This window comes from Littorina saxatilis, linkage group LG5, assembly GCF_037325665.1.
Source record: "Littorina saxatilis isolate snail1 linkage group LG5, US_GU_Lsax_2.0, whole genome shotgun sequence".
In the NCBI taxonomy this organism is placed as follows: domain Eukaryota; kingdom Metazoa; phylum Mollusca; class Gastropoda; order Littorinimorpha; family Littorinidae; genus Littorina; species Littorina saxatilis.
The window spans coordinates 4,832,036-4,859,461 of NC_090249.1; the positions used below are offsets into that span (position 1 = coordinate 4,832,036).

Sequence of the window (27,426 nt, forward strand, 5' to 3'; positions counted from 1 at the left end):
GCACGCAAACAAACACACACACAAAGTGTGCATTGTTAAGTTACCTGCTTTCACCTGTAAGACAGCATTCTGCATTATAAACACATGTACAGTACCCGGCGAAAGAACAGTTTCCTTCACGCCCACAGTTGCAAGTGATTTTTCAAATTGTAAAATATGAACCAGATAAGGTAAATTAAAAAGAAAAACAGATTCGTGGAGGACATTTTACTGGCTCTAGGATTAGTGCATCAGCATAGTATTTAGTCGTTTTTGTTTTTTACTTTTCATAAATTGGGTTATACAGGGAAGGGGTCAAGCGAGTCGTGAATGCATGCAAAACGTGTCACTTCATGTGACACGCTACAAAAATCGTAAAGATGCTCTTTTTTTTTTAACAAGGTAAAGACACTTGTGGAGGCAATTCATTTTTCAACAAGATCATTACATTAAAATTATTCGCCAAAGCGTTTAATACTCCAGCAAATGAGCATAGATCACTTAGTGTTAAAAAGGGTTGTTTGGCAAAAGCTCATTCGCACGAAATCGACGTTATGATTTCTTTGAAAACCAGGTGCTATTTGTGGCCAAGTGTCGGGTCTACACGAACAGACTCAGACTATGACTAGAAAAAAAATCCTGCGCTTTTTTTTTTCTTTTTTGTGTGAACATCGATCGATTAGCGATAGTGATTCGTATGCAAGTACTATGAAGCCAAACGCATTCTTCCCCCCTCCCTTAACACATATTTACAGACACATGCACACAAATACACGCACACACACACACACACACACACACATCCATACACAGATAAACAAAGTCGCGAAGATGTCACGCAAGAGCGCTTCGCAGTGCTGAAATGGACGCCAACTGTCACTTTGATGATCGCTGTTTGTCTGTCATTAAATATTAAACTGAAGTTATCATCTTTCTCACATGCTTCAAAACAACAGACACAGAGACAAAGACACACGCACACACAAACACTGACTCAAATTTACACCGCCACACACCCACACACGTGTGTGTGCGCATGCGCGCTCGAACACTCACGCGAACGCACACGCGGATAAGTGTTGTTTTTGTTCAAACCTAAACACAAACACATCAGTTTATTCACACAGACTGAATACCAACACACACGTGTGTTTGTTTGCGTGTGCCGGAGTCATGTCACGGTGTGCGCGCGGGTGCGTCAGTGTGTGTATGCCTTCGTGTCAGTGTCAGTTCAGTTTGTCAAGTTGTTTGTTGTGTGGGTGCCTGCTGGCGGGCGGGCGTGTGTGTGTTCGTGCGTCCATGCGTGTGTGTGCGCCGCAGTGTACTCAAGCCAAGCATTATTTATTTATTTGCTGTTGCTTTTCGGGTCCAGCGGACCATAATAGGCCAAATCAGGACACCCGGCAAGCCAAGCAACATTCCTGTGTACTGCACGTGGTTGTAATACAATCAATTATGTTTTTCTGTCTTATGTTTTATAAGTTGACCTAGCAGGTCGGAAAACTGAACTTCTTACATGTATTTATGTCAGCCTCAGTGCAGCCCGCACCAGGCCAGGCTAACCGCACAGTGTCCATCAGTGACTGGCATCGCGGCGCCGACAACTGAACAGGCAAACTGACTGACTTAAGAACAAGAAGAATTACAGATTATGTTTCAACATATTACTGAAATCTTAGTCTAACTTGTACGACCAGGGCCAATGGCAATGCGGAAACTAAGTAGCCTAAACCAGTCAGACAGCAGTGCCAGTGTCGGTCAACGCCAGAAATGAGACCTGCAGTGAGCTGTCCCGCCGCGGAGGCTACTCGGTGTGGCGTAGTGGACCAACACGCGGAATGCCGAATGGATATGACCGGCCCGGGGTGTCAGTATCATTCTGAACACATAACGGCCTCAATCAATCGAGCCTCGCTGAGAAGTTGTTCTGAACACATAACGGCCTCAATCAATCGAGCCTCGCTGAGAAGTTGTTCTGAAACAATCGAGCCTCACTGAGAAGTTGTTCTAAACACATAACGGATCCTCAATCAATCGAGCCTCACTGAGAAGTTGTTCTGAACACATAACGGATCCTCAATCAATCGAGCCTCACTGAGAAGTTGTTCTGAACACATAACAGATCCTCAATCAATCGAGCCTCACTGAGAAGTTGTTCTGAACACATAACGGATCCTCAATCAATCGAGCTTCACTGAGAAGTTGTTCTGAACACATAGTAACGGGTCCTCAATCAATCGAGCCTCACCGAGAAGTTGTTCTGAACACATAACGGGTCCTCAATCACTGAATCCAGCCCGCTCACTGAGAAGTAGTGTTCTGAACACATCATGAACGGGTCCTCAATCAATCGAGCCTCACGGATGAGAAGTTGTTCAAAACACATATCTGTCAGTGTCTGTCCCATTCACTATCCCGAAGACCGTAATATTCAAGTCAGTGTACGGTGTCCAGCCAGTCCACTTTAGATATCGGGGCCGCGGACACTTGAGCTCAACTGTTCAGTTGTCGCAACATATTGCTAGGATCGTGCGTTTAACTGAGTATTGCATGGACAACTCAGTGAATACTGTTGAACGGGAACTTGAGAATATTAATGTTCTCAGTACAGGCACAACTTGAGGTTGCGACTCTTAAGGACTAGCCTGAAGGACTGATATGATAATACTTGGGAGCCTTGAACGGGACCGGCGTGGATGCGGCCGTCAGTCATAACGGTGACTAAGGCTGCATGGCTTCAGACCCCCTCCCGCAGGCTTCATCAGCCCCAACCGCCTTGCATGCTTAAAATACCGTCAGTTTATCATCAAAGCGAAATAATATAACTGTAGTTTTCACGGTTCATATGTCTGCCGGCCCATTCAGAAAGACTGCAGCCCCGGGGTCAATCAGCGCGCTGCGTGCCTGCGCAGCGGTTACCTGACATAATGATAAACTGACTGACCGTGAGACAATCTGAAAGGCGAATTGAATTTAATGACACTAGATTCTCAGCGGCTTTTTAAAATTTAATTGTATTTCATGTTGTTGCTTGTAAATGATTTTGTCGGCGCAGTGTCGCATGAGCACGGTCGCCTGAAATACTCAGTCCCAGCGGTGGGATAAGCCACCCCAAAATGAATATGGTGTCAGTCCTAAGTAAGCAGGCACCTGGCCTGGAGTTCTTTGCAAGTTCAGTCTTCTTGCAACACACCTGGCAGCTTCGACTGATCACACTGCTTTCACTGACGACTTGTATATGACGACATTTATCATTCTAAGCGGACTCAAAGCAGACGTACGTATAATCAGGTTACAGCAGAAGTGCTTTCAAATACCTGTGGTACAGGTACGCGTGCAAGATATTCTGTTATGTACTATACCTGAATGGGGTCGGTGCCGACTGCAGCAAGCTGTTCATTTTAGGCCCTGCGGGTCCGTCCGGGCATCTTGGTACCTCCTAATCCCGCTGTTATCCGAGTTTCATCAGCTCTGACAAAGGTGTCCAATTAAGAACTCCTTTTCCATTATGTCTGTGTGAGTGTTGAGTGGTTGTGTCTCCTGGTGATCTTTTTCAGTCAAGTGTTTCTGAACTTAGTTTCAAACTTTTATGACTATAAATATAAGCCTGCGAAATGTATTCACATTCACTGACGGGCATCTGAATATCATGTAGTGTCGTACTACATTTGGGCCAAAATATTCTGAAATGAAAGTGCTCTTACGTGGCAGACATGCAGTTACTTGATATGATCCTAAGTAATTTGAGAATCACAATGACGGAAAGTACACTCTTCTGACGGGCATCACATTGTGGGTACAACCATACTTTTGCACTCTACACTGATACTCACAACTGCATGGGCACTTTTTCATTTCTTGTACACAGGTGACTTTGCAGTTTCCTCGTTTCGTATCGGCAGTGTTGGCTGACCTCAAAAACTGGAATGCTGTAATAATGGAGTCTTACATACTCAAAAGACCGAATTGGCCTTCTTCGGCATTCATATTGACTTCAAGGTTAATGCAGTTTTTTAGAGAGAGAGAGAGAGAGAGAGAGAGAGAGAGAGAGAGAGAGAGCCGAGAGAGCACACACATCTGGACGCTGGTAGTCTATGCAGATTTATTTACTCCGACAGTGACACAATGCATCAACATCTTCTGCGTAGGAATTTTTCCTTGATGAAGTTACTGCAGACAACATATACACACCACCCTACACTGATACAATGTATTCACAACTGCATGGGCACTTTTTCTTGATCAGCCACTGCAGTCAACACAAACTGCACAATACCACACCATCTGCGATACCTTTAAACAATACGTTTATACAGTAATAATATACATTACTGCATATCTTTTCTATTTTCGTTTTTAAACGTTACCTGTAGGTTTCTAAATAAAACCTGGCTTTACAAAATCAAGTTTGTGATCTTCAGCAGCGTAGTTTAATGCATGTGGTTTTTTTTTTAAGTCTCATTCACTGTGATGCTGAAAGTCCATAAAAGTATGCTGAATATATTTTGTGTTTTATTTTTCTCTGTCACTTGAAATCTTCATGTTATGATGCTTTCAACATATTTGTACAAGAATATCTATTTAAGTCTATGGCACCGACAGGTTCTTAAAGCCAGAGATGGCACAAACGTTGGGTCAAAACACATCCTTCTTTGTTTTCTGCGCATTTGTAGGTTCTTTGAACACCACACAAATCATTGTGTGGTGTAATTATCATCCTCTTTTTTGCAATTAACTGATCATTTTCAAAGTACATGTATTGTATTTACTGTTGACACCATATTGAAAACTTTAGACGCTGTTTTCTCATTGGTAAAGAGTCGACTAGTCATCTTCTAGACTTTCTGTCAGATCTTACTTTCACCAGAAATGCGTTTTTATACAGTAACAGACCGGCACGGTTGGCCTAGTGGTAAGGCGTCTGCCCCGTGATCGGGAGGTCGTGGGTTCGAACCCCGGCCGAGTCATACCTAAGACTTTAAAATTGGCAATCTAGTGGCTGCTCCGCCTGGCGTCTGGCATTATGGGGTTAGTGCTAGGACTGGTTGGTCCGGTGTCAGAATAATGTGACTGGGTGAGACATGAAGCCTGTGCTGCGACTTCTGTCTTGTGTGTGGCGCACGTTATATGTCAAAGCAGCACCGCCCTGATATGGCCCTTCGTGGTCGGCTGGGCGTTAACCAAACAAACAAATACAGTAACAGGCTTTTTGTGAATTACATGATTTTAGAAATTCTGTCAAAAACTTTCTTTTATTTTTGAAATTTATGTTGTAAACAAAATGTTGTTGCTTCTAGAGACCTGTTTAGAGTAAAACAAAACATACTTCAAAGTTGTAAGTTCATTTTTCCAGAAGATGAATGTTTCCACAAAACTACATGTTTAATCCCTAAAAAGGTCCACTTTGACCCATAATTCAATATAACGTTTTAGAACAAGAAACACCTTTTCTTAGAATTGTTATGAAGAACCTTGAAATAAGAATTAAAAAGTTTGCCAAAGAATAAAATCTTAAAATCGGAAGGGTCATCTCTGCCTTTAAAAACAAGTGAATTGGGTCATCCTCAGAAATCATGGTCAAAAGAATTACATATGCATTAACTAAACGTGTTCAGAAAGAGAAAGTAAACACATTTAGTATAAAGCCATGGGTCTGCTTTACACAATGATGATACTGGTGGAGGGAGGGAGTGGCCTTTAAAAGTGGTGCATGAAACTAATTTTTGCTCAGCTTACCCAAATCCAATCAAATGCATTCTTGAATTGTTTATGAATCCTTCAGCATTCTGTGTCCAATTTTGTTTGTAGTCATTTGATCTGTCGAGTTACACAATGAAATATGAAATGTATTTGATGACAGCTGTAACATGGAAACTTGAGCACCACTTCTGAGAAAGACCCAAATCCCACAATATGTCACACACTCATCTGTTCTCACATTTGGCAAATCACACACAAAATCAAGAAAGGTAGCTTTTTACTGTTATTTTTTTTATTATGAGTTGAAGAATTCACTGTTCTGTGTGACATGTGACAGTGGTGTCTGATCAATAACAGCAGAAAATTCGACTCCTGTAGGAAACATCCGTTCCAGGGGAGGCCAAGGAAGGTAGCATGATCAATCTGTAACAAAACAAACAACACCAAAAGTTACAATGCATTTGTGTTAAACATTCTATTCCAATGTGAGCTATCCTTTTTGTTTAATTAAAGGAATAAAGTGCACCAAGGACTGAGAGCTATATAGTTTGGGCTGGGGGTTGGAATCATGTTACTGAAAACACCAGGAATACTTAAAATAAGTTTTTGAGCACCGAGTTATTCCAATTTAAAACAGCTGTGTTTATGGTATTGTTTGGACATGAGTATTTATCCCCAAGTTCTTCCGCTGCACCGTGGCTGTTTTGATTTTCTTCCTACTTTCCGACCCTGAGAAGAGCAGCCTACAATTCACATGCTGTTGCTGGACGTATTCAAAATCGCCTAAAGAGCAACAGAGTTTGGTTAGGGTTTGTATTGATGACAACATACATGTATTTGAGGAATACCTTGGAATAAGAGTTTGAACGTTCTAGTATTAACATAAACATAAATACTGTCTTGGGTGGTCTTTCTAGACAATGTATTGAACAATGTTTGTTTACACTGTGCAATGCGCTTTAAACCCAAGTAGCATGGAATATGTGTACGCTGGCCAACTTGCATGTACATGTACTGGTGTGTTCTGCCTAGGTTATAGATTTGACTTCCTGATTCCAACTGTTTTTCATCTCTCAACGCAAGTATGTACCAAATAACAGTTAACACTATATGACACAACCATTCCCACATAAAATCAATTTTATTCATTGGCATATTTACCTTTTGAATACAAGAATATGTACCAAGTTGCATGATTTTGAACCATGGGGAACAGATTGTAAGATTCACACTCAACCCATATTATTCTTCTTCTTTGTTCATAGGCTTAGACTACCACGTTCACTCATATTTTTAGCATGAATGGATTTTTATGTGTATGACAATTTTTACCCTGCCATTTAGGCAACATACGCCGATTTCAGGGGAGGTATGCTGGGTATTTTTGTGTTTCTATAACCCATCGTCTCTGACATGGATTACAGGATCTTTTCCGTGCGCACTTGGTCTTGTGCTTGTATGCACACACGAAGGGGGTTAAGTCACTAACAGGTCTGCACATAAGTTGACCTGGGAGATCAAATAAATCTCCACTCTTAACTCACCAGGCGGCAGCGACCGGGATTCAAACTCACTACCTCCTGATTAGGAGGCCGACATCTTACCATATGGATGTTGTGAAGGAATTTTACAATGTTTTTTAGGTTTTTTTAAGTTATATTCTACGTGTAAAACAGCAGGATATGTAATCCTGTTTGGACGTGTGAATGTGTTACAAACAATGCTCTTATTTCTGAAGTTCAAAGGATGATCAAGAGATGTTTTACTCATATGAGTTTGTATGCAAAAGAAACTAAAATTTACACTGGACAAGAAAACAGACTTTCCAGTACAATTGAAGGCTAAAGAAATTCTTGATGGGCAATATCTGGTAATATCTTTGTGTACCTGATGGAATATCAATTAGAATGAATGTGAGTACCATAATTTCTCAGCTAACATCAATTAGGGAATTAGGTGGTAAAACAGCTCAGTCGGTAGTGGCTCTGGCTTCAAAACAAGTTGTTGCTATCTAATGGAAGGGCGCTGGTTCTGTGCGATGCTTAGTTTTAGTGACGAAGAACAGGACGTCACATTCCAAATAAGCACGAATATGTTGCAGGTTGAAGCCGCTGAGATTGCATTTCTTCGGGAGGTTTTCGCAAAAATAGATATTACATGATTTGCGCGAAACATTTGAGAAGCAGACAATCTCTGATATCTCTGTTCGTCTCGTGATAACGTTATTTTGTATGATAACGGTTCACTTGCAAACTATAAAGTATGCAATTAGGTGTGTCAGTGGTAAATGTAAATAGAAATGTGTAATACAGACAAAGCAAACAAATAAACGTGTTTTTCTCGTGAAAATGTTGTGTTGTGCGGGTGTTCACGTAATGTACACAAAGCAAAGTGTGGGGCGGACTATGCTCTGTGATGAAACACTGGCAAGTTCAATACACGAGAAAAATGATTTCGTTATGCGGGCAGCCACGGAGGATGTATGTATTTTTCAAATGGTTGTAAAATAAGTCTTGTATTTATCACCGTTCTATTTTATTTTACTGGCCTTCCAGATACACTTACAAACTTAAAGCACTTAGTTGTGTGTCCTTTGCTCCTTTAACTGATTGTAGCCTGTGAGGAAGTGATGCGTACACATCCTGTGAGAGATTTGCAAGACATACCAAGTGATGACCGACAGCTACTATGTTAGAAATGAGGTGTAAGCAAATTTGAAGATAAATCCAGTTTCAACAATATTAGGAACTTGATACTGAGTGTGGTCAAGAAAGACTCTTTATCTGGTTTTCCGTCTCATCCTTACACCATAAAGTAAGAAGCATATGGATCACATATATGTTAAACACAACGATTCATTATGTGTTCTTTGTCATAATTTCTTTGCCTTTGGTATAAGTGTTTTCTTTCTTTTTGCCATATGCTGGGTAAATGGCTTACAGCAACCGTAATACATGAACCATGAGTGACCACTTTTTTTTGCATGCAGATGCAGAGATCTATACACTCAATTACCGGTACACTTACAGACAGTCAGCATGATGTTCACTTGTATTCAGTAGGCTGCATTCCACAGTCACATCACAAAGCTGATGAGATATGTTGTTTTGCACCAGTCAGCCAATGTTCTCCAATATGTGGTTAGCATAGCTGTCATCTTGCAAGCTTCTAAACCAGTGAATGCTCTTCCTACCAGGCAAGGCAAGTAGAACAAACACACCAGGAAGATGTCTGCAACAAAGAGCCACCAAGTTAGATACTAATTGCATTGTGCATCACTCATCCCACCTGCACAACAACCAACTAACACCAGTACTTTACCCCACTAACAAGACATCCCACCAGTACAATACCCCACTGATGCGAGATACCACCACTACCACACCCAACTAACGAGACATCCCACTTACCCTATCAATGCAAGATCCCACCAGTACCACACCCCAATAACGAGACATCCCACCAGTACAATACCCCATCAATGCAAGATCCCACCAGTACCACACCCCAATAACGAGACATCCCACCAGTACAATACCCCACCAATGCAAGATCCCACCAGTACCACACCCCACTAACGAGACATCCCATAAGTACAACACGAGAACCAAGGAGTACCACACCACACTAACACGAGACATCCCACCAGTACTATACCCCACTTACGCGAAATCCCACCAGCACTATAACCCACTAACAATACATCCCACCACTACCACACCCCACAAATGAGACATCCCCAGTACAATACCCCACTAACAGGAGGTCCCACCAGTACCAGACCCTACTAACGAGGCACCTCACCAGTTCAAAACCCCACAAACATGACATACCACCAGTACATAACCCCACTAGCAAGACATACCACCAGTACCACACCCAACTAACAAGACATCCCGCCAGTATTTTACCTCACTAACGAGAGACATTCGAACAATACAATACCCCTCTAAAGTGAGATCCTTCCAGTACCAGACCCCACTAATGACACTTTTACTCGCATTTGGCGAGTAGATGAACATTTCTATTCGCCAGTTACATGCATACTAACCATGGCAAGTACAATACTCGCAACTTTCTGGCCTTAAACCCCACTAACGAGACATCCAACCAGTACTATACCCCGCTAACGCAAGATTCAACCAGAACCACATCCCACTAACAAGACATCCCACCAGTAGTATACCCCACTAACGAGATATCCCCATGAGTACTACTCCCCACTAACGCAAGAACCCATAGATAGTACCACACCAAACTAACATGAGATCCTACCAGTACTTCACCCCACTAACAAGACATCCCACCTGTACTATACCCCACTCACGCAAAATCCCACAAGCACTATACCCAACTAACGAAACATACTACCACTACAACACCCAACAAGTGAGACATCCCCAGTACAATACCCACTAACGCAAGATCCAATCGGTACCAGGCCCCTCTAATAAGTCATCCCAACAGTACTAAACCTCATTAACGCGAGATCCCACCAGAACCACACCCCCAGACCTGTTTACCCTAAACCCGAGGCAAGAGTACTAACGAGACATCCCGTGAGTACCACACCCAAAAAGCATGAGATCCAACCGACACTATACTCCACCAATGCGGGATCCCACCAGTACCATACCCACCAACGAGACATCCCAGGAGTACCCCACCCCACTAACTCGAGAACCCACCAGTACTATACACTACTAACGAGACATCCCACCAGTACTATACCCCACAAACGAGACATCCTGTGTGTACCACACCCCACTAAAAGGCATTCCATGAGCACATCCCCCCAGTACTAACCCCACTTAGAAGTCATCCCAACTTTCTTTCTTTATTTTGTGTTTAACGTCGTTTTCAACCATTCAAGGTTATATCGCGACGGGGAAAGGGGGGAGATGGGATAGAGCCACTTGTTAATTGTTTCTTGTTCACAAAAGCACTAATCAAAAAATTGCTCCAGGGGCTTGCAACGTAGTACAATATATGACCTTACTGGGAGAATGCAAGTTTCCAGTACAAAGGACTTAACATTTCTTACATACTGCTTGACTAAAATCTTTATAAAAATTGACTATATTCTATACAAGGGTAAAAGGAGAAACAGAACCGTTAGTCGCCTTTTACGACATGCTGGGTAGCATCGGGTAAATTCTTTCTCGTCCCAATCAATATGGGACTCCCCCTAACCCGGGGGGAGTAAGTCATCCCAACTGTACCACCCCAAACTAATGAGACATCCCATCAGTAGTATACCCCACGAACGAGATATCCCATCAGTACCACACTCCACTAACGTGACATTCCACCAGTACCACACTCCACTAACGAGACATCCCACCAGTACCACACCCCACTAACAAGACATCACACCAGTACCACTCTCCACTAACGAGACATCACACCAGTACCACACTCCACTAATGAGACATCCCATTAGTAGTATACTCCACAAACGAGACATCCTACCTGTACCACACCCCACTAAGGAGGCATCCCATGAATACATCCCCCCCCCCCCCCCACTAACATGAGATATCCCACCAGTACTATACCCCACTTACAAGTCATCCCAACTGTGCCACCCCCAACTAATGAGACATCCCAACAGTAGTATACCCCACGAACGAGACATCCCATCTGCAGTAAACCCCACAAATGAGACATCCTATCAGTAGTATACCCCACTAACAAGACATCCCATCAGTACCACAACCCACTAACGAGACATCCAATCAATAGTATACCCCACGAAACAGACATCCCATCAGTGGTATATCCCACTAACAAGATATCCCATCAGTACTACTACCACACTCCACTAACGAGACATTCCACCAGTACCACACTCCACTAACGAGACATCCCACCAGTACCACACCCCACTAACAAGACATCCCACCAGTACCACACTCCACTAACGAGACATCCCTCCAGTACCACACCCCACTAACAAGACATCCCACCAGTACCACACTCCACTAACGAGACATCACACCAGTTTCACACTCCACTAATGAGACATCCCATTAGTAGTATACTCCACTAACAAAACATTCCATCACTAGCATACCCCACTAACGAGACATCCCACCAGGACCACACTCAACTAAGAAGACATCCCGCCAGTACCTCACCCCCCTAACGAGACATCCCGCCAGTACCTCACCCCACTAACGAGACATCCCGCCAGTACCACACCCCACTAAAAAGACATCCCACCAGTACCACATCCCACTAACGAGACATACCACCAGTGCCACACTCCACGAATGAGACATCCCACCAGTACCACACTCCAATAACGTGACATTACACCAGTACCACACTCCACTAATGAGACATCCCATTAGTAGTATAGACCGGCACGGTTGGCCTAGTGGTAAGGCGTCCGCCCCGTGATCGGGAGGTCGTGGGTTCGAAACCCGGCCGGGTCATACCTAAGACTTTAAAATTGGCAATCTAGAGGCTGCTCAGCATGGCGTCTGGCATTATGGGGTTAGTGCTAGGACTGGTTGGTCCGGTGTCAGAATAATGTGACTGGTTGAGACATGAAGCCTGTGCTGCGACTTCTGTCTTGTGTGTGGCGCACGTTAAATGTCAAAGCAGCACCGCCCTGATATGGCCCTTCGTGGTTGGCTGGGCGTTAAGCAAACAAACAAACAAAATTAGTAGTATACCCCACCAATGAGACATCCCATCACCAGTACCATACCCCACTAATGAGACATCCCGCACCTAACTAACGAGACATTCCACCACTACCAAACGCCACTAATGAGACATCCCACAAATACCACTTATGAATGAGACATCCCACCCCTACCACACGCCACTTATGAATGAGATATCCCCCCACTACCACACCACCCTAACAAGACATCCAAACACTACTATACCCCACAAACGAGACATCCTACCTGTACCACACCCAACTAAGGAGGCATCCCATGAGTACATCCCCCTACTAACATGAGATATCCCACCAGTACAATAGCCCATTTTCAAGTCATCCCAACTGTACCACCCCCAACTAATGAGACATCCCATCTGTAGTATACCCCTCAAACAAGACATCCCATCAGTAGTATACCCCACTAACAAGACATCCCATCAGTACCACACTCCACTAACGAGACATTCCACCAGTACCACACTCCACTAACGAGACATCACACCAGTACCACACCCCACTAACGAGACATCCCACCAGTATCACACCCCACTAAAAAGACATCCCACCAGTACCACATCCCTTTAACGAGACATACCACAAGTACCACACTCCACTAATGAGACATCCCACCAGTACCACACCCCACTAACGTGACATCACACCAGTTCCACACTCCACTAATGAGACATCCCATTAGTAGTATACCCCACTAACGAGACATCCCATCACCAGAAACATACCCCACTAACAAGACATCCCATCAGTACCACACTCCACTAACGAGACATTCCACCAGTACCACACTCCACTAACGAGACATCCCACCAGTACCACACTCCACTAACGAGACATCACACCAGTACCACACTCCACTAATGAGACATCCCATTAGTAGTATACTCCACTAACAAAACATTCTATCACTAGCATACCCCTCTAACGTGACATCCCACCAGTACCGCACTCAACTAAGAAGACATCATCCCACCAGTACCACACCCCACCAACGAGACATCCCACCAGTACCACACCCCACTAACGAGACATCCCACCAGTATCACACCCCACTAAAAAGACATCCCACCAGTACCACATCCCTTTAACGAGACATACCACCAGTACCACACTCCACTAATGAGACATCCCACCAGTACCACACCCCACTAACGTGACATCACACCAGTTCCACACTCCACTAATGAGACATCCCATTAGTAGTATACCCCACTAACGAGACATCCCATCACCAGAAACATACCCCACTAACGAGACATTCCACCAGTACAACACCCAACTAACGATTCATTCCACCACTACCACATGCCACTAGTGAGACATCCCACAAGTACCAAACCACACTAACAAGACATATATCCCATCACTACCACACCGCACTCACGAGACATCCCATCAGAACAACACCGCACTCATGAGACATCCCATCAGTACCTCACTGCACTCACGAGACATCCCATCAGAACAACACCTCACTCACAAGACATCCCATCAGTACCACACCGCACTCACAAGACATCCCATCAGTACCACACCGCACTCACAAGACATCCCATCAGTACCACACCGCACTCACGAGACATCCCATCAGTACCACACCGCACTCACAAGACATCCCATCAGTACCACACCGCACTCACAAGACATCCCATCAGTACCACACCGCACTCACAAGACATCCCATCAGTACCACATCGCACTCACAAGACATCCCATCAGTACCCCACCGCACTCACGAGACATCCCATCAGTACCACACCGCACTCACAAGACATCCCATCAGTACCACACCGCACTCACAAGACATCCCATCAGTACCACACCGCACTCAAGACATCCCATCAGTACCACACCGCATTCACAAGACATCCCATCAGTACCACACCGCACTCACAAGACATCCCATCAGTACCACACCGCACTCACAAGACATCCCATCAGTACCACACCGCACTCACAAGACATCCCATCAGTACCACACCGCACTCTCGAGACATCCCATCAGTACCACACCACACTCACAAGACATCCTATGAGTGGCACATGCACCCACGAGACATCCCATCAGTACCACACGGTACACCCCACTAACGAAACATCCCACCACTAAACCCACGAGACATCCCATCAGTACCACACCCCACTAACGAAACATCCCACCACTAACACATCTCCCCAGTACCATACCCCATTAATGAGACATCCAGTCAGTACCATTCTCCACTAACAAGACATTTATCTCTCAAGATTATGGTTTTGTTTATGTATTTCACAGTGTGAACAGCATTGTATGATTAAATGACAAAAATGTAAGTATAGATGATAGATCTGCTACCCACCCTCTATAAAACCAAAAGAAAAACTATCATTATCAAAAGTATTACTACATACTAAAGCCAGGCATGTGATAATTTGAACAGGACCTTGAGACTGAGAGCGAAGTGATATGGCAGGTACAACATCTCATCCATGGGATATCTTGTCTTGCTTGAAGCACTGTCTGAAAAGGAAATAGAAATAAGAAGAAAAAAATGAAGAAGAAAAAAGAATGTACACAACCTGTCAGAATCAACTTTTGACTATTGCAATTCAGATGAAGATGTTTCTGTTTATTATATTCCATAGTCAGGAATGTCGTTAGGCGTCGGACATCGGACATTTTACAAAATCCCCAAATGTCCGATTCACATTGCCGCATGTCGGTCAGATGTCCTATCATTTTAGCCTGAGCGTGGTCATTGTCCGATATGTACTCCATTCCTTCGGACAGCGCGATATTCGTTAATTTTCATTTCAAGATACAAATCTTCAAGAAGACCGAACGCTCTCGTGTTCAGCTGACACCCGTAGCGCCAAAGCCAGCAATCTGGATGCTAGCAACGTAACGCACATATACAGATACAGACACTGAAGTTGCCAGTGCCGCGTGCGGATCTTTTCTTTTGTCGGGAATTCCCAAACCGTTTGCGGTATGCGCCGTTTGGGTATAACCGTCTGGGTGCAGCGCACTGATCTAAAAAATAATAGTGGATTACAGGAGTATGGGAGACAACTCCAACTAAATTTGTCGTCTGCTTTTGTTTTCGATACGAGACGAAGCACTGAATTATGCCGCTGAAAAAAAACCTAAAGCCTGCAAAAGATCAGCATTAGATCAAACTGATCATTTTGTTTTCCAACTTTTATCCTGAAGTTGTTCATGTTGGTTTCTTTTTTGTGGTTTCTTTGAAACTAAACAAATACAACATTATACGCACACTGTGTTGATGTATTTACTATATTATGTGTGTATTCTACAGCGTGGGTGTGTGTGTGTGTGTGGGCGCATGATCGACATTGTAACACTTCCATGGAATGTGTTATAAGCTGTTTGGCGCAAAATCATAATTATAATGTCCTATTACACTTTCTGAAAGCGGTCAAATGTCCTAGTGATGCTGAAAAATTCAGGACATTTGTCCTACAGGTATGAATTTGTAGCAACATCCCTGCATAGTGCCTTCTTCTACCATAAAACAGGAAAAATAAATAGCCCTCTATATAATATATATTAATTATATATCATTAATTTATATATATAAATGTAATATTGTACATACTATGATTTACACTGCAAGGACTCAGTTTTCAGTTGATGGTCAAGACAACGTCAAATACAAATTAAGCACTGAACTGTCCTGGATCTGGATTGGTGGTTGGCGGGTGCGTCCTGTAAATAGAAAACATATCTTGCGTCCTGTAAATAGGAAACATATCTAAATGTGCATCTAATATTGTACAACATTAAAGGGCAAGTATGAGGCAAACTCATTTTGAAAATTATTTCTTTCCCCATGCCTATACTGTCATGTTCAAGGGGCATAACTCATTGAGAATGAGATCATGGCGGGGTCCGTTTCACAAGGAGAATAAATTTGCAGCATTTTTGTGAATTTCACCTTTGAGAACTCATATACTTCAAACAAGTAGCAGCAACATCTCCCGCTGCAACTAGGCTTACCATTTTCAACTGCTGTCAACAGCTTGTGGGGCCGAGTCAGTGTTTTGACACAGTGAACATGCCCGCATGCTTCGCCTTTCCGCGAGATTCAACGTGTCTTATAACCAAAATCAGACAAAATTTGAAAATTTTTCCCGAATCGCACACCTTTTGGCAACTGTTCGTGTTCTTGCTTCAACCCCAATGTTTGAGGTCAGTCCTGACCCTGCCAGCTTAGCAATCTGGCGGTGTTCCCGGCGGCATAAATTAGTCCATCATCAAGCTAGGCCCGACAAAAGTCCGACAGTGAAACAGATGATCATATCATTGAATATAGCCTGGTTTTGTGTGCGTGTGTGTGTGTGCGTGTATTACATAATTTCGATAAATCCCTCTCTTTCTGTGCGAGAGATCATTTCAGTCTTATCAGTCTTGGTGTTCCACACGGACCCGGACGGAAAGTCTCAGGGACAGTGAGATTTTGAATGAGACTACACAAAACGTAAACATTTTATTTTTTATTTTTTATTGATATGAAATGCTACTTTCCCTTAAAAAACAACAACCAGATCTGTACCGTGTCTGAATTCAATATCAAGAGTACTTTTTTAAATTTTTATTGCAATCGTCAAATATTTACGAAAGAATCGGCACTGTCTCCGATCTGATCAGCTGTAGAGTATATCCTCGGTGAACCTCGGTGATCCTCGCCGAGACGATCGTAGCTTTGTCGTTCGTCGTTGTAAACCAAAGCTGCGATCGAGCGTAGGGTAATATGCCAGGGGACTCAAGTCATCCCCTGACGCTGCTGCGCAGCAGGAGATATTTACGAGTTGACTCCGATCGTAGCGGTGTGCATTGCCTGCACTCGAGGCACCATATGGGTTTGTTTTCTTTTTTGGCTCACGAAGTGTAGCCTATGCGATGCTAACTTTTGTCTGTCTGTGCGTGCGTGCGTATGTATGTATGTATGTATGTATGTATGTCTGTGGTAGAAACTTTAACATTTGAAGACGTCATATTACATTGACGTCACATTATGACGTACGAGGGTTAGACGTCACGCGATGGAATTACTGAAAGTCTCGGTGATTGTTATTTTGAACGGGCCGAGACTATTTGGCAGTCGTGTCCATGTAAGTAGGCTACATGCAGACAGACAGATCTAGATCTAGTGTCTCGCTTTCTTGCACAGTTTCACCTGTGCTCTTTCTGTGTGTGTGTGTCACTGTGTGTGTGTGTGTGTGTGTGTGTGTGTGTGTACTGTGTGTGTGTGTGTGACGGAGTGATTGAGTTTGTGTTACTGTTTGTCGATTTCTTACGTGAGCCTTGAAGGCTTCGCCTCTTGTTCTTCTTGATCCAACTTGAGGATAAATTAATTCAAAGAATCAGATCCCATAATTATGGTGCCTCGTTCACTCAACAAACTGGTCACACGCAGTGCATACTTTCGCTTGGCAAAACCGAAACCAGCTTTCCTCTTGAAAATTGAACAGTCCGTATTGTCCGCTTCATTGTCAAAAACGATCGGACCCTTGACCACTTCTTCTGTAGGTTAATCGGACCTGTGTTCTGCTGGGGTTAAAGCTATAGGTCCTGGGGAAATTGGATCGGTCAGAGACCGGAGACCGACTAAAATGTACATCACTGAAAACGTCATATGGTGACGTCATTATGTCTCGCCTTATCGAATGACGTCATTTGTGTGTTCTAAACTTTAAATGACGTCATTTGTGAGTTCTAAACTTAAAATGACGTCTTTTCTGTATGAGTCGTCTGAAAGAATTTTGAAACTACCATTATACGAAAATTGGGAAACCCTTGGACTTACTTGGTTTTGTCAAAACATTCATGCACACTTAAAAATTTGTTTTTGGTTGTGGACTTACCTGTTCATATCTGCTTATCTAAGCACTCTAAAAAGTAGAAATTAACACAAAAGATGCGCATTGATTTCTTCTTTTTGATGAACAAAAAATATCATTTTTGAAAAAAATGGACTTACTCGGTTTTGTCAGCACACGGCAGAGATGATGATCGTACGCAGAGGAGTCTCACGACTGCCTTGAACATTCTGGAGAAAATCTAATAAGCAGGACGCAAAGTTACTGCTGTTCACTTCACCGTTGATCCCTTCATGGCAGTAATAACACACAACATCTCGTGTCGCCAAATCATACAGGGTGTAAATTGTGGCAGCAAAGTTTACTTTTATAGTAGTTTGCATTTGCAAACAACATTGGGGAGAGAAGCACTACCTGCAGGTCTGCTGTGATGACCAAAGTGTCACTGTCATCCTCAGCTATTCTTTTGTCCAACTTCTTTTCTGTCTGAGCTTCCACCTTACGCTTGATATGCGTGTCGTACTCCTCTTTCGAAACCTGGCCATACTTATAGGACAAATACAGGTTGCACTGGTCCTTCCGTGGTTTAACAATAGCCATGTTCATCGCCTTCAGCTCCCTCATTAGTGTCGCTCTTGATACTCGCTGTTGTCCATTTTCGTCACAGAACTCTCTGAAGAGTTTGTACAGGTGAGTCTTGGATTGGATGATTGTTTCCAAATACAGTTTGTTGGAGTCTTCAATCAATCAATGAGTCTTATATCGCGCATATTCCGTGGGTACAGTTCTAGGCGCTCTGCAGTGATGCCGTGTGAGATGAAATTTTATACGGCCAGTAGATTGCAGCCATTTCGGCGCATATTTACCTTTCACGGCCTATTATTCCAAGTCACACGGGTATAGGTAGACAATTATTAACTGTGCCTAAGCAATTTTGCCAGGAAAGACCTTTTTGTCAATCGTGGGATCTTTAACGTGCACACCCAATGTAGTGTACACGGGAGGAGGTTCGGACACCGAAGAGAGTCTGCACACAAAGTTGACTCTGTGAAATAAATTTCCGCCGAACCTGGGATCGAACTCACGCTGCATGACAGCGGCCAACTGAATACAAATCCAGCGCGCTACCAACTGAGCTATATCCCCGCCCGAATGGAGTGTACGGAGCTGGGTCCTGCAAACAAACAGGCCTCTTGAGACTCAAGAGTCTTTACAGCAGTAGTGTGACGGTACTTTAGGGAGCTGTTCGATGAACATCCTGGCTACAGCACTCTTTTCGTTTGTTTTGTTTTGTGTTGTTTTCACCGAAGGCGGTGGGCTGGGCTCTTGAGTCTCAAGAGGCCTGTTTGTTTGCAGGACCCAGCTCCGTACACTCCATTCTTTCAATGCAAGCGTCTCCAAGAAAGTTGTTTGGCAGACTTGCAGTCTCTCTCCCCGAACTTTCAGGTGGTACTCAAACGATCCTTCCCTTCGACCTATTCCTCGTCGCCTCTTGACCTGAACATAGTTCACCATCGAAGACACATATGTTTTCCTTTGACCGCAATCCAGTTCTTTCCAGAACATTGAGAAGATCTCGGACCTTTCCTCATCAGAAATCTCATTGCAGTGTCTTTGCTGTGATCTGCGGCAGAAGTCCGAAATACATGCTGGCCCTTGTTGTCTTTGTTTTTTCTGACGCGTGAAACTTTGCTTTCCCTTGTGGTCTGTACTTCTTCCAATATACGCTTGTCCTTTCAATCTGAGTTCCTTATTTTCCCTGGCCATGCCATCCGAGGCCTTCCGTCTCTTCTTGCCCTTGTTAACTGAAGAAACGAGAGGCGTTGGAGATGGTGGCGGTAGCGGTGACATTTCTTCCACAGGGCTCGCAAGTTGAGTTGGTATTTCATATGAATCTGTGGATTCATTTTCGTCGTCAAGAGGGTGGTAGGAGTCGTCGCTGTCAGTGATCTTATCATCATTTAGAGTGTCTTGGGAGTCCTCTTTGGCAGTCTGACTGTGTTCATGATCTGACAGCGTACGACAAGGCGTGTTCTGGTGAGACACAGCCTGAACAAATTCAGGTGGGATGGGGGACGGTGACCCACTTTGATATGAAAAAGAAGGGATGGGGGACAATAGCAGGTCCTGAATAAAATCAGGAGACAATAGCAGGTCCTGAACAGAATCAGGGGCTGACGCATCCTCATGGGTAGGCAAGACAGGAGACAATAACTCTACGCCGTCTTCAAGAGTTTCATTGCAGATAAGATTGTCTTCTGAAAGTCCTTCCAGTATTTGAAAGCTCCTAATGACGGTTCCTTGAATTGAACAATTCATGTTTAACCTTCTTACTCTCCGCAGATTGCACAGACGTAGTGATGGCCAGTGAATATAACAATCTCGACTGTGTCGAAGTCAACACATCTCACATGAAAATACTTGCGACAGCGGATACAGTATACCCATGGTGTGTCATCTGTGTCAAACATAACTCGATCACGACTCAGAACAAAGTCAATGTCAAGTTTGTCACTGTCTTTGGCCATTTTTCCACACACGACGCAGATCCAAGGGTCGTTTTCATCACTGCTCGATGGCGGAGTGATGTTTGCCATTTTCTGAAACTGTAAATTAAAAAAAATAATAAATTCAGTATTCCACAAGGAAAATGAGTGTTATAAGACGTCACAAACAAACAATGAAATATCGTAAATAAAACGCTGCCACGAATGCACGTGTACCCGTGTGCGGCGTGTTCGTTCGCGTGTGCGTGGCGACGTGTGTGTGTGTGTGTGTGTGTGTGTGTGTGTGTGTGTGTCAAGAGAGAGAGAGAGAGAGAGAGAGAGAGAGAGAGAGAGAGAGAGAGAGAGAGAGAGAGAGAGAGAGAGAGAGAGAGAGAGAGAGAGAGAGAGAGAGAGAGAGAGAGAGAGAGAGAGAGAGAGAGAGAGAGAGAGAGAGAGAGAGAGAGGCGGCAGTGCATTGGAACCGAATTTGCTTCGAAGAAACAACATTTTCTCTCTTTTATAATATCATCTACGTCATATTCAATCACGCACGATTAACATTGCTCAATTAGGAATGGAAAAGCCAAGTTAAACGACTTGTCTTCGTATTTTCAGCAAGGAAAGTGGAGCACTTACCTCTGTCCCATTCAGTTTCTCTCAAGACCAGGCTGCTTTCGTGTAGACGTAAACCTCGTAACCCGGATGTTTTGATCAATTTCCCACCAAAACAGTTCACGAAAACCTCGTAAAAGCCAATACGAGGTTTGTAAATTACCACCGTTTTCCGAGAAAACCTCGTAAGATCCCTTAAGTGGTAAAGTTGAAAGCCCGCGCAAACGGTTTTGAGTAATGAGGTTCGTTTACGGCAGCTTAATTAACTAATTAGGCAACATATTTATTTGATTTTTGTTTCAGAAGGTAGGTAACAAAATTACGATTTCAATGATGCAAAAAAACGAAAATCAGAAAAATGGTGGTTACGAGGTTTGTTTTGAACACTAATAACCGACTCTTCTTCGAATTCATTCGTACGTGCATTAAACTAATTGTGAGACAATGTTCCTAACATTTTCTACTGGGGAAATTATTATTAAACAAAATCTAAAAAAACAAACCTGTGAGACAAACAATCCTTTTCATTTTTTGGTTCAATGCCATATTTGTTTTTAGGTTTCGGTTTACTTTCCTTTCCCGAGTACCTTCAATCCTCCCTGGACCTGTACACCCAGCCCTCCGACCGTCCCCTTCGTTCTGCTGCTGACCCTCTCCGCCTCCACATCCCTCGCTCGAAACTCGCATCTGCTGGTCAGCGTGCATTTCCCTCCGCGGGCCCCTCCGTCTGGAACTCCCTGCCGCTTGAGCTTCGCCAGAGCCCCTCTCTTGACGCGTTCAAGTGTAGGTTGAAGACTCAGTTCTTCCCGTAGCTGGCTGCGACCTTCATGCTCGACGTGATGAGTTGTGCCCCAAAAGACATTCTTGTGCTGTGCTCTGTGAGAGGGATTTTCTTTGTGCTTGATATTATTTTGTTTGGACCTAGCTATTGATGTGTACATTGTTGTTGAACAGTTGTTTGTTGTATGTTGACCAGGGTTTGCTAGTGTGTGATAGGGTTCGTGTCCGTCTGAAGATGTTAGTTTCTTTGTTAGTCCTGTGTTGACAACTCTTCGACAAGCGCTTAGAACTGTACGCACGGATTACGCGCTATATAAGCTTCATATTGATTGATTGATTGAAATGTTGTCATGACGAAGCCTCCATGGGCGAACATTTTCACGCTGGATTTGTGCTTTCTTAGTCTTGGTGACACTGAGTACAGATTTTTTGGGGTGAAAACTTTTTTCAACAAAATCTGAAATTGTACTCCAAGTACCTGTGACGCTCCGAGATACTGCAGACGCAATCAGTATATCCGTGTCATGATCACTGCCCAGCTAACCGTAAACACACGGACCGTGGCGATAAACATCAACGCCCCAGTGTGTTTCATGTTGCATGGCAATGCACAATTGTCTGTCGGGTCTTTTAAAGGCACAGTCCTGGGGCCAAAACCTTATCAAAAACTTGTGAAACTTGTGTGAAAACCTCTTGTTCTACTCACTGTTTCCGATCCACCTAGGCTATTCCACGGATAAGACAATCCGTACACTGACTTGGATACATACTAATCTGACTGCTTCAGCCTTGCGCAGAATGGATTTTTTTTTAAAGAATTAATTTCTCAGATTAACGTAGGTGGCTTTTAAGAAATTAATTCGTAAAATCAATTCGCACGCTTCACACGCAGAAAGCAGTCAGGATGTGGATTTTTTTTAGATTTAGTCAAGTTTTGACTAAATGCTTTAACATAGAGGGGGAATCGAGACGAGGGTCGTGGTGTATGTGTGTGTGTGTGAGTGTGTGTGTGTGTGTGTGTGTGTGTGTGTGTGTGTGTGTGTGTGTGTGTGTGTGTGTGTGTAGAGCGATTCAGACCAAACTACTGGACCGATCTTTATGAAATTTGACATGAGAGTTCCTGGGAATGATATCCCAGGATGTTTTTTAAAATTTTTTTCGATAAATACCTTTGATGACGTCATATCCGGCTTTTTGCAAAAGTTGAGGCGGCACTGTCACACCCTCATTTTTCAATCAAATTGATTAAAATTTTGGCCAAGCAATCTTCGACGAAGGCCGGACTTTGGTATTGCATTTCAGCTTGGTGGCTTAAAAATTAATTAATGACTTTGGTCATTAACAATCTGAAAATTGTAAAAAAAAATTTCTTTTTATAAAACGATTCAAATTTACGTTCATCTTATTCTTCATCAATTTCTAATTCCAAAAAAATATAAATAAGTTATATTTGGATTAAAAACAAGCTCTAAAAAATAAGAATATAAAAATGATGATCAAAATTAAATGTTTGAAATCAATTTAAAAACACTTTCATCTTATTCCTTGTCGGTTCCTGATTCCAAAAACATATAGATATGATATGTTTGGATTAAAAACACGCTCAGAAAGTTAAAACGAAGAAAGGTACAGAAAAGCGTGCTATCCTTCTCAGCGCAACTACTACCCCGCTCTTCTTGTCAATTTCACTGCCTTTGCCACGAGCGGTGGACTGACGATGCTACGAGTATACGGTCTTGCTGAAAAATTGCATTGCGTTCAGTTTCATTCTGCAGGGCCGGACCAAGTTCGTTTGAAGGGGGCGGGGGGGGGGGGGGGGGGGGGGGTTCCAACTGAAGGCAGGGGTCCAAAGTCCACATTTTTTTTTCTCTGAGAGGTACATTGGATGGCCAGGGGGGGAGGGGGGGGTGCTTTGACATATAACGTGCGCCACACACAAGACAGAAGTCGCAGCACAGGCTTCATGCCTCACCCAGTCACATTATTCTGACACCGGACCAACCAGTCCTAGCACTAACCCTATAATGCCAGACGCCAGGCGGAGCAGCCACTAGATTGCTAATGTTAAAGTCTTATGTATGACCCGGCCGGGGTTCGAACCCACGACCTCCCGATCAATAAAATAATGTAGTTTTTAAAGGGTTCCGAGGCAACATTGTAACGCGGAGAAAGAAACTCGGAGATACCAGCTATCTATTGTCCGAAGTCGCCGCAAACCTTTCTATATAATGATAGTTTCAAATTATTGAACAGCATTCGCGATTGAAAAATAACCTAAGCCTAAGGCGACAGCAATTGCACCTCATTGCTGAAAATGGGTGTTTTAGAAACATGATTCACACACAATTTATGCGTTCTGATCATATAGAAGAGACAGTTGAAGGCCAGGCACTTTACACTTTTTTCTTTTTCTTAAATAGTAAATAACCGAATGCAGCAGATCTTTGTTTCGACTCAGTATATTGTGCAGGGATTGTAAAGAAAAGTACGCTGCCAGTACCGTACAGTACCTTGTACACGTCCATCCTTCTTGTGTAACAAATGTGTCTAACAATGGGGGATGGGCGTTTACTGGGTACTATATACAGGGGCGGATCAGTTCATTTTATGGGGGGGGGGGGGGGGTTTCCAAAAGTATATTGTGAAGATATGAGTGTGAAGGCGCGAAGCGCCGAGCCGACGGCGCAATGCGCTTAGCTTGCTAGGGGGGGTCCGGGGGCATGCCCCCCCCCGGAAAATTTGGAAAAAAAGGATGCAAAATGGTGCATTCTGAGGATGATCATTACCAGTTTCAGGCAGCAGATTTTGTCACTGATTAATACCCCAAAAATTGAAACTCAACCCAAAAAAACACCATTTTTTTTTGGCTGGGGGGTGGGTCCGGAAACCCCAGAACCCCCCCCCCCCTCGTCCGCCCCTGATATATATACCCTGTGCGTGGACAGTCCCTTCGTAAAATGACGATATTTGGCCTCTTGGTATGTTTATTTTTTTAATATTTTTTTTATATACTCTATTATCCCAATGCTGGAAAATTCGGGTCGCTTCCTCCCAGTGGAAAGCTAGCAGCAAGAGAGTCACGCTACCCAGGTGTGTGCGTGTTTAGGTGTAGTCAGCCACCTGCACTTATGGCAGAATGACCGAGGTCTTTTACGTGCCACAGTGGTGACACGGGGGTGGAACATGGATACCGTCTCTGAGTCTGCACATAAAGTTGACCCGTGTCCGTCCCTGCCGGGATTCGAACCTGCGACCTTAGGATCACAAGTCCAGTGCTCTACCCACTGCGCTACCCGGCCCATTGTTAATGATGAATAGTTCCCAATGACGGTGCTTGTGTTAAAACAGTTATTAAAATGGTGTCAAATGTCAATAAAACATGTTGAAAATGATCGCTTTATTGCAAGAAAAAGGTTAAAAGATGACAGTATTACTTCGCACAATGATTACAATGGTGTTCAAAGTACCTAAAAAAGCTGAGAACCAAAAATATGTTTTTGTACCAAAAGTTCGTGCCATCTGTGGCCTTAATCTCTTTGCGTCTTTCCAGCCTTATTTGGAAGTCTTTTAACACTTCATTCTAAGCCTGTTTCGCTGGAAGAGTCGGCACTGACTGTTGGGCACGTAAGTCGCAGTGTCCAGTGGAACATAACTAGTCTACGTTCTGGTCATCTTTGGTATAGGACGTGAACGCATGCTTTTTACCAGATAGAATTCTACCGGTATCATTCCGCAATGTACGGGGTATTTCGGCACTTAATTGACCCTCTAAAACTACCGATATAAACTGACTTTTTCTCATGTTCGTCTTTCCCCGCCGATGACGTCAGGTCTCGTTGGATGCTCGGGATTGGTGCCTGACGAAAGAGACCTCGGTGACGTCATCAACCCAACCCAGCAAGAACGAAAACAAACCTTGAAGTGCTTGGCCATGTCGACGTCAAGGGGTTGTGGTGGTGCAGTGCAGCCACCGCAGGGACAAAGGCAAGATCGAACTGCATCAGGGAAAGGAGTCCCAGCCTGTACGTCCATTTCTTCCCTTTTGCGTCTGCATGTCCCCTCAGTGGGGATGGGATGCAGGTGATGTGACAGCGTTTATGTGTTCTAGATACTATGCCCTTTGCGACATATTATGGCCGAAAGGAGAGGGTGGGCGTTGAATAGATACGATATATAATATGCGCTTAAACTGAGGTAAGCTTACTTTACGCTACAATGATACTGAGAACACTCGAAGTTGACTCATTTTGAAATCAATTGTTTTTTTAATATACACTGCACAAACACATTCACATACGCACGCATTGACACACACACACGCACACACACAGACACACAGACACACAGACAGACACACACACACACACACACATACACACGCACGCACGCACGCGCGCACACATACTCACACATATACGTATTAGACTCAAAGACTCAAAACTCAAAATGTTTACTGTCCTCATAAAAACAAGGAAAATTGCCTTACAGTGTCAGGCGATCAATACCGACACTGCTAGTCGCACACTGAGTTGCGCCCAGACCATTAGATCTACTATAGATAAACACATAGAGAATACTACATGACTTGCTGTGTCATATCCGATGTACACGAATTGTTTTTTTAAATATTGAAATGTGAGCGAAAGCGAACACCCTCGTCTCGATTCCCCCTCTATGTTAAAACATTTAGTCAAAACTTGACTACATGTAAAAAAAAGTTTAAAGTGTCTCTGTTCCTCCCACACTTGCACTGGTCACAGCAGTACACAGCTGGTCAGTAGAAATACTCTGTTCCTCTGAACACCCAACGCACACGCCTCGAAGAATCCTTCTGAAACTGGAACCCATTTTGTAGTAGAAGATAAAATTGACACTGGAATTGATGGCGTTGAAGAGGTAGAGCAAAGCGACGGTGACCATGTGGACGTTTTGATTTCGACCTCCGAGTTTCATCCCTGGGGCGAACAGGCTTATTATTCTGGAGAGGATGTTCGGCAGGCTACACAGGATGAACACACACGACACTGCCACCAGCATCTTCGTCACGGCCATCTCCTTGGTTTCCATGGTGGGAACCGTCGAGGCTCTGTTTCTCCACGAGGAAGCTCGCTTTAGCTTGACCGCGGTGATGGCGGTGGTGAGGGTGGTGGCGACGAGGAAGAAACATGGCAGGGTGAACGCGAAAACGGCGACGTTCAGAGTGTCAATCAATTTAGGATGGTTATGGTAGAACTCGCTCGCGTAGTAGGTCGTAATGGACGCGCGTATAGCAGGAATATATTCGCATCCGACTTTGAACTTCAGAGCAACCAGGGAATGGAGACCCATGAGGATTAGCGACGCCAAACCGAC

At 43.8% G+C, this 27,426-nt stretch overlaps 1 protein-coding gene and 1 long non-coding RNA gene across 2 annotated transcripts in view; both read right to left on the bottom strand.

The window, feature by feature from the left end:
* Window positions 1–5,944: 5,944 nt before the first annotated feature.
* LOC138966134 (uncharacterized) lies at window positions 5,945–16,527 on the bottom strand. Its single transcript, XR_011455614.1, has 5 exons — window positions 16,374–16,527; window positions 15,973–16,082; window positions 14,797–14,873; window positions 8,707–8,910; window positions 5,945–6,102 (listed from the first exon to the last, which is right to left on the bottom strand). It is a non-coding gene; the product is annotated as an uncharacterized lncRNA (long non-coding RNA).
* A 9,993-nt stretch (window positions 16,528–26,520) lies between these two features.
* The window catches only part of LOC138966128 (succinate receptor 1-like), a 1,660-nt gene continuing 754 nt past the window's right edge, over window positions 26,521–27,426 (bottom strand). Inside the window, exon 1 of the mRNA XM_070338245.1 lies at window positions 26,521–27,426. This exon is cut by the window's right edge and continues 754 nt beyond it. Within this exon, the coding sequence (XP_070194346.1) occupies window positions 26,794–27,426 (633 nt within the window). The 3' untranslated portion in view covers window positions 26,521–26,793.